Source organism: Trichogramma pretiosum, unplaced genomic scaffold, assembly GCF_000599845.2.
Source record: "Trichogramma pretiosum strain Unisexual culture from Peru unplaced genomic scaffold, Tpre_2.0 scaffold5, whole genome shotgun sequence".
Taxonomy (NCBI): Eukaryota; Metazoa; Arthropoda; class Insecta; order Hymenoptera; family Trichogrammatidae; genus Trichogramma; species Trichogramma pretiosum.
Window position 1 is genome coordinate 2,714,750 of NW_019641672.1, and position 11,956 is coordinate 2,726,705.

General features: G+C 31.7%; 3 protein-coding genes across 8 annotated transcripts; 2 read left to right on the forward strand and 1 right to left on the reverse strand.

Moving 5' to 3' along the window:
• The first annotated feature begins 1,391 nt into the window (after window positions 1–1,391).
• On the forward strand, window positions 1,392–8,308 carry LOC106658931 (vacuole membrane protein 1). 6 transcript variants are annotated; one of them, XM_023460455.1, is made up of 6 exons: window positions 2,132–2,285; window positions 2,942–3,023; window positions 5,519–5,854; window positions 5,926–6,432; window positions 6,509–6,775; window positions 6,845–8,308. In XM_023460455.1, the coding sequence occupies exons 2-6, from the start codon at window positions 2,988–2,990 to the stop codon at window positions 6,974–6,976; spliced, it is 1,278 nt and encodes a 425-aa protein (XP_023316223.1). In that variant the 5' UTR covers window positions 2,132–2,285; window positions 2,942–2,987; the 3' UTR covers window positions 6,977–8,308. The 6 variants fall into 6 exon arrangements, with proteins under 6 accessions (XP_014236604.1, XP_023316223.1, XP_014236603.1 ...); XM_014381118.2 differs by lacking the exons at window positions 2,132–2,285; window positions 2,942–3,023 and adding an exon at window positions 1,392–1,810; XM_014381117.2 differs by lacking the exon at window positions 2,132–2,285 and having other exon boundaries at window positions 2,879–3,023.
• Window positions 8,309–8,326: 18 nt separating this feature from the next.
• On the reverse strand, window positions 8,327–9,891 carry LOC106658933 (iron-sulfur cluster assembly scaffold protein IscU). The gene is made up of 4 exons (XM_014381122.2): window positions 9,677–9,891; window positions 9,035–9,259; window positions 8,763–8,841; window positions 8,327–8,692 (listed from the first exon to the last, which is right to left on the reverse strand). The coding sequence occupies exons 1-4, from the start codon at window positions 9,764–9,766 to the stop codon at window positions 8,610–8,612; spliced, it is 477 nt and encodes a 158-aa protein (XP_014236608.1). The 5' UTR covers window positions 9,767–9,891; the 3' UTR covers window positions 8,327–8,609.
• A 487-nt stretch (window positions 9,892–10,378) lies between these two features.
• On the forward strand, window positions 10,379–11,767 carry LOC106658932 (COMM domain-containing protein 5-like). Its single transcript, XM_014381121.2, has 4 exons — window positions 10,379–10,946; window positions 11,048–11,240; window positions 11,319–11,465; window positions 11,539–11,767. Exons 1-4 carry the CDS (start codon window positions 10,853–10,855, stop codon window positions 11,717–11,719), a joined length of 615 nt encoding a protein of 204 aa, XP_014236607.1. The 5' UTR covers window positions 10,379–10,852; the 3' UTR covers window positions 11,720–11,767.
• Window positions 11,768–11,956: the final 189 nt, after the last annotated feature.

Consider the following 11,956-nt stretch of genomic DNA (forward strand, 5'->3'; position numbering starts at 1 on the left):
ATTTCTCGCGATGTACTGTCATCGAAAATTTTGCAAAGCAGCGGTCAATATCCGATTGGTTATTTATAAAAAAAAAAAAAAAAAAAAAAAACAATAATCATGATGATAATAATAATAATAATAACAATTACATTAAAGTGCACATTTGATTTGTGGTAGAAAATAGCCTCGGATATAGTCGTGCGCTATTGAAAGAGAAAGTGCATATCTTTCGAAATGGTGAATTTCGCCAACACGGATTATTTAATGTAAAAACGTGAAAGTGCATGTAATGAAATAAAATAACTGAGTTTTGTAGTTCGAGACTATCAAAATGATACTTGTGCTTTTGTGAAAATTATAATTATCACTATGTAAGTAATATCTCATGTTATGGAATATATATTTATGCGGGCTGATAAATTTTATGATTTTTAGACTATGTATACAAATGAAAATACAGGTGAGAAAAGTATGGAATGCTTCATCAATTAATTAATTTTAAAATGAGTGTAAACAGCTGCGATAACTCGAGAACTTAAAAGTCAACGTATATATATAAAACAATCTTAACGATAGTTCAAGTCGTGAAATCAAAGGTAGATAAGTGATTTGAATTTGTTAACACGATAATAATCGAAACTGATGATTGACGAGATTGTGAATTAAAATCGTTAGAAAAATGACAAGTTTTAAAAAGTTAAGGAAGAATCATCGACAAGACTGTATGAGTTGGTTGGTATGAAAATTGATAATTCAAGAAAGGAAAGGTATAAGCAACATGAGTAAGATAAAATTAGTAAAAGATTTTCGAATGTTCTCTCGATGCTGATCGATGAAAATTTCACGACGAACCATGAGTCAGTGTATTATGTGACTACGTCATAAAAGCAATCTGAGCTAGGGGACAGAGCGCCGAAAAAGTATTTTCATTTCAACAGTGTACATATAGATTCTTAGTCGCTCGCTGTAGCGTCATTTCCCTCGCGCGATCATCATTATAGCGAGCGAGCATGTGAGAAACGTGTAAAGCTGCTCGACCGATCGATGTGCAACAAATACCTAACGCAAATATTATTATTAGTCGACATCGAAAGGGCAGGCTTCGAGTAGCAAGATGTGCGTATATAAAAATTGTCAAACGTCTATATTTAAAGTCGGAGCAGAGCGCGGACAAAAGCCCCGGCGTATCATATAGCGGTGAGCACGACTTTAACTTACACGGGTGCGCTCACGCGATCGGCCGCAATTGACTCTCTCGCGCAAAGTCTCGCCATGCTCTATAGGTATACGAATACGTCGTCGTGTCAGTGTGTATATATTCACGCATACGCACACACGTACACGCGTTGTAAGTGTATGCATGCGTCCCTATACGACAGATAATGCCGAGTGCGACTTCGCACTGACTCACTACGACTACAGCCCACGGCGGCTCCGGCGGGGCAGCGGCTGGTGGTGGGGCATGCACTGCACTACAGTCTACACGCAGAGGAAACGCGCGCGCGAGAGCGCATAATGGGCAACGATCTCGTTTGATTCAGTACACAGTAGTAAGGTTGCAAAGCCTCGCCAGGGACGCACTACATCGAAAAAGCACGCGCGCGACACGCTGGCGGCTTATACACAGCAGTTGTCGCGTACACATACGATAGTGACAGCTGGATTTTTCACTCGCGCTGCGCCTTTTCGTTGCAGCTCTGTAGATAATATCTAGTCCGACAGTCATCGCAAGCAGACGACCCCTCGCCTAGTGTTGTCGCAGCCAGTGTCGCTGCTCAGACAATTATTTTATTGTTAGAGTAGAATAATTTTTTCTCCATACACGCAGGTGAGTACATGGCTCAAATTAGTATACATATCCAAGGGAATATATGCACGCATAAAAGAAAGGGTCAGTGTATAGGTAGGGCAATGTAACGGTGAGGAGGCCGCAAATAAACATTGCTTAGCCGTAGCTCGAGTCTTGCGCGCGTGTAAAATTCTTCTTGGCATTCACGTGATCCGCGCATCGTATAACTTATGATACTATGCCTACGTTTTATATATATGTAATATCGCCAAACAGACAGTCACCACTCGCTAATTTACTCTTTGCGGCGATTATACCTATGTTATAGTTTCGTCTGCGGCGGATGTTCACATTACTCTCACTTTTGCATTACGAGAGTGAACACGGTGTGATAGCCTCGCGTCTGTGAACCGTACGTGTATTTCGCTCGCGTGCAAATCTTACAATCTATTTATTTAGGTGCTTTTTTCTCGTCTGCAGCCGATTGGCTGTATCAAATGATTTTTATTGTACTTTAAGGAGGTACCTCCGCTCAAAATTTACCGAAGAGATTCGACTCAAACTTCGTACACTAATCCTTTTTAATGATACAAATGAACTTGCAAAATTGTATGCAAGTTCAGTACTTCGTTTAGAAGATATTCGTATTTCAATTTAACATTGAGTCGAATGAGAAAGTCAGTTACAAGAGAATATCTCAAAATTTACCGAAAAGATTCGAGTAAAATTTTATGTGTATCATAATTAACTACCAAAGAACGTACGGTTAAATTTTCGTAGACATTGGATACCTTTTTAATGCTCAATTAATTAATAATAATTTATTGACACTAATCTCGGGACATTTGACCAGAATTTCGCCGGCGGGAGCGGATGACATAACCTAACATTTTTGAATTTCTCAGCGAAACGCAAATATCTTATATTATTTATAACGAAGACTATAATGACCTATCATTGATAGAAATTCAAAATTAAATAAATAATGGGTTGTTTAATTTTATATCAATAATGTTTTATGCAATATAAACATTTTTTTTTATAAAATATGATTGAAAAATAACAAAATTTTACAAGTTTAATTATAAACTTCTTGAGATTAACGACACCAGCCGAGCAGTAAAAATATTGAGTTTTTCACAGTTGGTAGTTCTGCTCGGAGGTACCTCCTTAATATCGCTGCACAACGTCGTCTTATTTACGTAACCTGCGATACATGAAAAAAGTTTTGTCTGCTGATGTACGCTCATACGTGAGTTAAATTCATACATATACATACGCATACACGTTGACACGCCGCCCGTATAGCTATATACATAAATATAGTAAGTATATAGTATAAGTGTGGATTCGATTCGGGTGTGGATGGATAAAGAGCGGTCTAACGCTGACTCGCCGCTGACTCGTTGTGCAGCTGTCGTTAATTTCATTTTCATTTTATGATCGATATCGTGCCTATAAATGCCATAGAAAATCAAAGTAATGCTATTACTATTATCCCCTGACCAAATGCGTGCTTTAATCTTTTTTTGATACATACACATACAAATACATCGAATGCTTTGTATACAATACTTACTTATATACCTGTGATATATTTTATTTTAAGTATCACGCTTCGTTGCAACTTTTTATGTAGGTTTATATACTTTGTTCTGACGATTATTTTTATCTACCATGTAGTCTTCTGCTTGTTCTATTTTATGTTTTCTTCATTCTTACCAATCGAACTTACAATCAGATAATCTTCGTTATATACTACACAATCAAATTGAAAAAAATTAACAAAAATGTTTCAGTAAACGTCTTTGACTGTTTAATATCCTTGAATAAAAAAAATCACTCACGACTCTTTTTATTTGTTTGATATATATAGAACGTTAATGCACAATTATCGATTTTATTTTTGTTAATGTCGCGACTATTTTTCCTCTTTATCAGTGGAAAATTTCCGATCTAATGTTCATGAGTTTTATTTAAATGAGCTTGCATTTGTACAAATCTACTTCTTTGAACAATAGTGATTGTTGAACAAATGTACACCTGAGCGGTATGTTATCTATTAAAGTCTAAAATAATTATGTGAGAATCTATACTAAGTTACCCTCCAATGAGTTTTAAAATGTTGGCAACATATGCAGACAGACAACACTCTTCTCTGACCATCCAAGCAATTATGCATTTCAAGTAAACTTGAAAGCACTAAATTTGTCTCTGTTTTGTCAGGTATAATTAAAGATTTGTGCCAGATTGTACTAGTAATTTCAGACGTGATGCAGTTAGATTTTTTTATTAGTCTTTTATTTTTACAAAGAAGTCTAAAAGTTATATATAATATCAGCTTATTTCATTTTAATTAAATGACCTACATGTTTAGAGTGAATGAAACTAAGTTGTAAATAAATTAAAAACATTGATCAATCATTTGCTGTAAAATGATCATTATTATAGTAAATTTGCAACAACACAATGGTGAGGAAACGTGTAAAACGAAAGACTTCTGCTGCAAACAATGCAAGTGTTGCTAGTCTAATGGGAAACAATGAAAAGAACTCCAATCAAGTTTTCAAGGAAGATGTGAATTTTAAAAAGAAAGTAAATAAAGACTGCAGCAATCTTGATATAATTTTTAAAGGACACTGTTCACCTTCATCAGAAAATCTTATGAATGATATATCATCAATGGTATTTTCAAAGTGCACCTCAATAACCATTGCTTTTTCAATTTTTATTTTTAAAATATTGTTTAATTTTTATTTTCAAGTATTGTACTGTTCTTAATATTATTTTCTATTTTACAATTGTTGAAAAGCTTTTTAACTTACTTATTTCAATTTAGTTGATTGAATTTTTAGCTTTGATATTTTTTTTCATGAAAAAAATAATACACTCTATTGTATGAAATATTACTGCAAAAAATCATAAGACATTGGTATACGTGTAATATAGTTATAACCAAATCATGACTGATAACACACTTTTAATTAGTTTCACGATTTCATGTAGTTATTTTAGTTAATGTGCTTCTTGATGATAAGAATTGTAATGCAAGTTTACAATAATTTTTTTGATAACCATTCTAAAACTTGAACTAGTCTAATTGAAAAATTTCATTAAAATTCAATTTTAAAATTTTCTATTTTTCTATGAATTTCTGGGAAAAAGTATAATGATACGTCGGTGTAATAATATGATAATGAAATAAAATTAATAATATTTTAAAATAAGAAATGAAAGAATTGTAAAAAATAATTTTTATTTAAGTTGCTAGTTATCACTGGTAGTTGTGTAAAAACTTAGTGAAGTGAAATGATGATATGAGTTATAATGAGGGGGGGACCCTTGATCCCAAGTGACCATTACATATGTATTTCATCTTTTCAAGATAAGCAAATTGGTTCTTGACTAGCAAGCTATACTCAGTAAACATCACGAATCGTTCTCTATCAATCAATGCCCTAAAATATATTAAATTTGAGAAGTATCTTTTTTTTTAAATGAAAGAATGGTGTCAAAAAGTGAATATGAACTAAGTGATATCAGCTACATAGTAATAGATATGAATTTTTTAGAATTAGAAGTAAAAAGTTATAATTATTTTTCACTTTATTTAAATGTTTCAAACACATCAGGGTTTAATTTATTTTCAAACACTTATTAATATTTTGCAAGTTTGTTTTGTTTGCTCCTACAAACTCTGATATTGCATAGGGATAAAACAAAATTTAATTCAAATTGTTATTACAGGCTAATAATAAAGCAGAAACTACAATGTCTGGGCGTACAAATATCTCACGACGTACAAGAGATGTGCCATCAACATCTACAAATGGTGCTCGTTCTAAGTCACATCAAGATAATAGCAATAAATCAAAATCAAAATCACAGGATGATATTGATTTAGATCACTTGACTCTGTGGCAACATCCTATCAAAACTCTCAACTACTTTTTAAGAGAACTGCTAATCGACTGCCTTAGTTTTGCAAAGAAGACTTTTCAATATAAGAAAATCGTATTTTGTACAGTAACGTTTATCACTTGTTTTTTCTTGCTGGGTAGAATATCAGGACCACAACAGCCTGTATGTTAAATTTATACTATTAAACGTAAAACAAACAAAACAAGTATTTCATCCAATTTCTTTATTTACAGCTTTTTATTGCATGGGAAAGTCAAGTAAGATGGTGGCTATATTGGGTAGGTTTAGGAATACTTTCAAGTGTGGGATTGGGAACTGGACTACACACATTTGTTCTGTACCTGGGTCCACATATAGCATCTGTTACCATGGCTGCTTATGAATGTGGTGCTTTGAACTTTCCGGAACCGCCTTATCCAGATGAGATTTTATGCCCTATAAGTGTTGATACTAATTGGACAGTAAGCATATTTAATATTATGAGGAAAGTGCGAATTGAAGCTATGATGTGGGGAGTCGGTACTGCCCTTGGAGAACTGCCACCTTATTTTATGGCTCGAGCAGCACGTACTAGTCGACAAAGTAGCAAGGATCAGGAGTGTGATGAGGAACTTAAAGAACTCGAAGCTCTCGAGGCACTTGAAAATGGTGAAAATATTTCAATTATCATGCGTGCCAAATTAGCTATGAAACATTTTGTTCAGAAGGCGGGATTTTTGGGTATTTTAGCTTGTGCATCTGTAAGTATTCTGGAAATTTTAATAACCATCAATAATTTTTTGCAGCTAGCTAAAATTACTCTTAATTAATTTACAGATTCCAAATCCATTGTTTGATTTAGCTGGCTTGACATGTGGCCACTATCTCATTCCATTTTGGACATTTTTTGGAGCTACCTTAATCGGCAAATCAATAGTTAAAATGCATATTCAGCAATTGGCTGTGATAGTAGCATTTAACGAAGATTTATTAGAAAAAGTAATTAGTTTTTTGGTATATGTGCCTGGTGTGGGAACGAAATTGCAAGAGCCATTAAAGAAGTACCTTGTGGAACAAAAACGTAAACTCCACAACAAAACTGTTGTAAGTATCATACGATTTTTAAAATATAATCCTTAAATTAATTTTTAATTCATTCTTTTCAAATTACAGGGAAGTACAACGACAATATCTTGGCTGTTTGATAAATTCGTGATGCTCATGGTGTGCTATTTCCTTGTAACAATTATTCACGCACTTGCGCGGAATCATCATCGGAGACGTACAAAAGCTTCAACTGATTGATTTAAAAATGTAGATTTAATTTTTTTTTATAATTGAGAGTGTATACCACACACAGAAACAAAATTAAGCATAAGCAACCGCCGCAATCTACCATTGTTGATCATAAATACGTAATTGGCAAGGAGGGAAGAAGTTATTGTAAAAATATAAATGCTAACTCTTTCCGAATCAAGTCCTCCAGATAATACGTTTCGGTGCGATGCGAAAAAAGTCGGTTGTAAAGTATTTCGTGTTTTTTTTATCAAAAAATATAGAATCTTCTTAAAGCTTTATATTTGTTTGTAAATGCTTGTTGAGGTAAAAGCTATTTTAGTGTTTACGGTAACATTGCCCAATTTTAAAATGTATCCTGATAATTATAACAAGATTTGAAGTTGAATGCATTTTTTTTGACGTCAAAAGTTTGACATCTTTAAAAACGATAATTTTGATATTTGTGATGCAATCGTACAACTTTAAAGTACTAACTTAAGTTTACTTCTTCACTGAAAAAGCTGATTTAACATATGAAATGAAATTATTACACGTCCATACCTTACACAGATTTACGTTTTTGTTATTTATCGTATAATATATAGAATGTACATGATATAATTTTCTTCGAGTACTTTGTAGAATGTAGAATGAACGATTACATTCCAAAAAAATGGATGATGTGCTAGTTTTACATGAATAAATGAGCTTGTTCATAATGTTGAATAACGATGTATTTGCTTGATGAGTCAATTGAATGAAGTATGGTTATATATATAGCCTGTGTATAATCATTCATTACCAGTGAGTTAATTTTAGGTTTATTTTTTACTGTTATTTGTTATTTTTTGAGATCACTTATGAGCAATTTTTCGTTTCACGTTTTTTAAACACAAATTTCATCTGTTGAATAATTAGTCCATGATTAAGAAAGTTATTGAGTTTTATAAAACTGCGTGTCAACTTTTACTAAAAAATAAACGTCTGTTCCTTGGAATATATTTCTACAAAATTGCAATTACAGTTTTTACAATACTTTCTATTATGTATTTAATGAATACTAGTGATAATTGTGACATTTAAATTAATGTTCTAATAATGAAACAAACTTAAATATGGATGTGTAAAGAAACTTCTTGTTATATATTTCAAGTGAGTACCTACAATGTTATAAAGATGAATTTCTAATATTTATATTTTAAAAAATTGTATGGCATGATATGTTTTGAATATCTATTTCATATGTACACACCATGTGAGACACATTGAATTCACATGCATTCAGTGCAAGTGTGATCATACTTGTATAAACCAATATCAATATTATCATAAGCAAATAAAACATTTTTAAATTTCAAATAAAGTTCAACAACTACATTTATTTAAAAAAAAAACATGAAAAATTTTATTTTTTTTAATTTAACGAAACATAGACCTTATACAGTTATCTTAAATAATATCAGTAAATTTTGTGTTACTTTATAACGATCACAATATTATTATTATTTTTTTCATTTTTTTTTCTCTCTCTATTACTCCTTCTTCTTAAGAGGATAGGGATATAGGATAGAATCTCTTAGGAGGAGAAAGATTATATGCAATGTCATCTATCATATGACCATAAAACACTGCTCATGAACAAGTCAATTTTATCTTGTTACTATTTTTTATCACCACTATCTTTTGGTTGTTGCTTAATTCTGTAATCTGAAAGAGCTGCTTTTATGGCATCTTCTGCAAGCACTGAAAATATAGAAAAAATGTCTATAGTAATATATTTTGAGAAGGACAAGCAGTTGTAATTCTTTCTTACTTGAACAATGTAGCTTGACAGGTGGGAGACATAATTCTTTAGCTATGTCAGTATTTTTCAACTTTAATGCTTCATCAACCTATATTAAATTGAAACATCATAAGTACATTCTCTAAGGCATTATATGATAATAATATGAACAAGAACAATTAGTTTTATGAGAACTTTTTTGGAAAATTGTTGTTCATTTTTAGGAAAATTATTTTTAAATTCCAGTTTTAAAGCTTTTTGACGAATGCAAAGTTAAATAGTTTACAATAAATTGAACTTACTGTTTTACCTTTCACCCACTCTGTAGCAAGAGAACTGGATGCAATTGCTGAACCGCATCCAAATGTTTTAAATTTGGCATCAATAATCTTGCCATTTTCATCAACCCTGATCTGAAGCTTCATAACATCACCACAAGCTGGTGCTCCAACTAAGCCAGTACCTACGCTTTTATCATTTTTATCTAGACTCCCGACATTTCTAGGATTATCATAGTGATCTATGACCTGAAAAAGGAGAATGAATATCAGAATAATAATCTTTGTAATAAAATAATATTTGTTTGATACATAATGAAAAATTATGATAATGGTAATTAGTTACTTTGTAAAAATAAACATTAAAATACTTTAATATTTTATTATTGAATTAATACTACACAGTGATAAATTATTTTTTATTCTTCAAATTAAGAGAGAAAGCATTTTTTCTTAACAAAAGTGTTGCACAACGAATTGCAACGTTATTTATGGTTCTCAGTTAATAAAATATACTTTCATATTGATGAGAAATTAAAGAATTAACTACGATAATTTTCAAAAAAGTGATAGAATATTGAGCAAAATAAAATGATATTTTTATGAATTAATGATAGAATAATACTGCAATACTTTTGAGGTTACATTGATTGATTATAAACTTACTTTTGGGTGATAAAAGACGCATGGTGTACTTGAAAAAACGTTTTTTGATGCTTCAACAATTTTAGATGGAACTACTCGCCATAAAGCCATATTTAAAAGTAAACACTAACAATTTTATCGATAAATGAAAGTCTGAACCGACGATATTTGACAGCACGAGATTATATATTCTTGTATTGCGCTTAATGTACTAACACACTAAGGTTGTTCGGTTAGCAGAACAGTTCAGTTTGACATAAGTATTGGTACAGATCAGTGCGCTTGCGCCATACTGTCTGAGACCGCGTGTGTGCCGCCCGCAGTACGCAGTCAGCGGGATGATAATATGATATGGCACTTTTCAAGTTGTATAACTTTTGATTTAATGAAATTTTTTCATTTTTAATTCAGAAATCGTGAGTTTAGGTCTGACACTACTAGTAAGTCGGGATTTTAAAAATGTTAATTAAAATTATTATTAAAAATCATCTCCAAACTTGCCTATAAAAATGCATGGTACAAATGCGATAAAATTGATATTGATATAGCGCTAAAAAGAAGGATTTATTTGTAATTCCGGATTTCTTGGCCTCTTAGCGCAAGTCCATGAGATATACTTATTCAGTTTTGGGGAGGAGCGAGGGTCAAAATACATGAGAAAAATTTGTCAGGTCGACAGCTGCTTTCATTGCCTACGAAAACCCTCTAGTGGGTCACCGAATCAGAAGGATTCGATATGACTTAACGCATCATTCATAGATATTTTACTTTTGTATTCTATATAAAAATAATTTTCTTGTAAAAGAAAATTGAACGTAATCTTAAATAATGCTCTAGACCGTGTGGGTACGATTTTAAAGGTAAAATTGAATTTAAAGTTTCACAAATTTCTCGAGTTTGAAATTTTGTTTATATTTTAATGACATTAATTCTGCAAGAAGAAATAATATAAAAGACAATTTCCGCAAATAAAAGGGAATTAAAAGAGCTATCACCGAGCTCGATTAATATTTTTGAAAATTTTTGAAAATTTAACAATTCTGCACAGAGGCTTATACAGAGTCAGACATAACATACACACAACACAGCTGAAGTATATTAGCGTGTAATGGTATCGGGTAACTGACTTTTGTGAAAGCATAAGATGTGATTCTCATCAACTGATTTATTTCTATGTACTAAAATTAATAAATAGCAATGAATTTCCAAATGCAATTGATTTCTCGGCTTGGACATCACACAAAACATTTGTCACTACTTAAACAAGTTTATGTGCGGCCTCTATTACAACGTTAGTTTGTATTGATCGATCAAAATTTTCATTCATGAGTACCAAACAAAAAATTAATTTTTTCTTGAGAGTAAAATTCAATTGTTTGTTAATAATTTCAGTTGCTGTAAAAGCTATCAAGCAAGATTATGTTGACGAAGGTGCATTAGAAATTTTGAGTGAAAGTTTTGAAATTTCTCAAGCAATTGTGGATGAATGGTACGCTGCTATACTAACAATTGTTACATTGCATTTGCGCTCTCCTAGTATTACAATTAAACCTCCAGAATTCAAGCAATGTTTGGAAGAATTGAAGTAAATTTCCAAAAAAAATAACCATAATGAAATAAAAAGTAGCAGTAACTTATTAGATTTAATTATTTATTTTTTCAGATTTTCACCAGAATGTATTCAAGATATATTTTCAGTTGTTACGGGTGCAAAAAGACCTGAGCTCATGTTTGGTCTACATAGCAGAATTCAATTTCTTCCTCATGTTGTTGCTTGTAAATGGAGAATTGATATTACCATTTCTTCAAGGTAAGATTATAGAGAGAAATCATGACTTATAGCGACAGAATTATTTATTTTTTGTTTTATCCTGTTATTTCAGTTCAATGTCTAAAGTAATGGAACCATGTATAATAATGGAATGGATTTTAAGCAACAATTATACATATGTATTTGAGCTATCAGTTCCATGTTTTTACAAATTAAAAAATACAGTGATAGAATCTCTCACAGAATTAAAAAAATTAGAAAGTTATAAAGTAGTTCAGAACTATTCTTCATAATTATAATAGTAAAAACTTGTGTAAAATAGATTTTTTTCCAAGGAAAATTGTAAATTTGAATAAAATTATTTATTTATTAATTCATTATGAAAAATCAATTTCCAAGAATTTGAAAAGCACGTTTCGAATTTCGATGATTCGATTTCTCGAATGTTTCCGAGCCTTAACCCTCCCATTCCCATTCAGCAATGTTGATCGCGGTATAGGCTATTGTGTGAGCTAGATATACGTTGCTTT

What these genes read in the sequence shown, in the direction of transcription:
- LOC106658933 (XM_014381122.2), bottom strand. Translation starts at nt 9,766, where the DNA reads ATGGCTTTATGGCGAGTAGTTCCATCTAAAATTGTTGAAGCATCAAAA. An exon ending in GCGTCTTTTATCACCCAAAA is followed by an intron (nt 9,260 to 9,676) that starts GTAAGTTTATAA and finishes CTCCTTTTTCAG; the next exon opens with GTCATAGATCACTATGATAA. An exon ending in AGTGGGTGAAAGGTAAAACA is followed by an intron (nt 8,842 to 9,034) that starts GTAAGTTCAATT and finishes AATTTAATATAG; the next exon opens with GTTGATGAAGCATTAAAGTT.
- LOC106658931 (XM_014381115.2), top strand. Translation starts at nt 4,241, where the DNA reads ATGGTGAGGAAACGTGTAAAACGAAAGACTTCTGCTGCAAACAATGCA. An exon ending in TGAATGATATATCATCAATG is followed by an intron (nt 4,457 to 5,518) that starts GTATTTTCAAAG and finishes TTGTTATTACAG; the next exon opens with GCTAATAATAAAGCAGAAAC. An exon ending in GTATTTTAGCTTGTGCATCT is followed by an intron (nt 6,433 to 6,508) that starts GTAAGTATTCTG and finishes ATTAATTTACAG; the next exon opens with ATTCCAAATCCATTGTTTGA.
- LOC106658932 (XM_014381121.2), top strand. Translation starts at nt 10,853, where the DNA reads ATGAATTTCCAAATGCAATTGATTTCTCGGCTTGGACATCACACAAAA. An exon ending in TGTGCGGCCTCTATTACAAC is followed by an intron (nt 10,947 to 11,047) that starts GTTAGTTTGTAT and finishes TAATAATTTCAG; the next exon opens with TTGCTGTAAAAGCTATCAAG. An exon ending in GATATTACCATTTCTTCAAG is followed by an intron (nt 11,466 to 11,538) that starts GTAAGATTATAG and finishes CTGTTATTTCAG; the next exon opens with TTCAATGTCTAAAGTAATGG.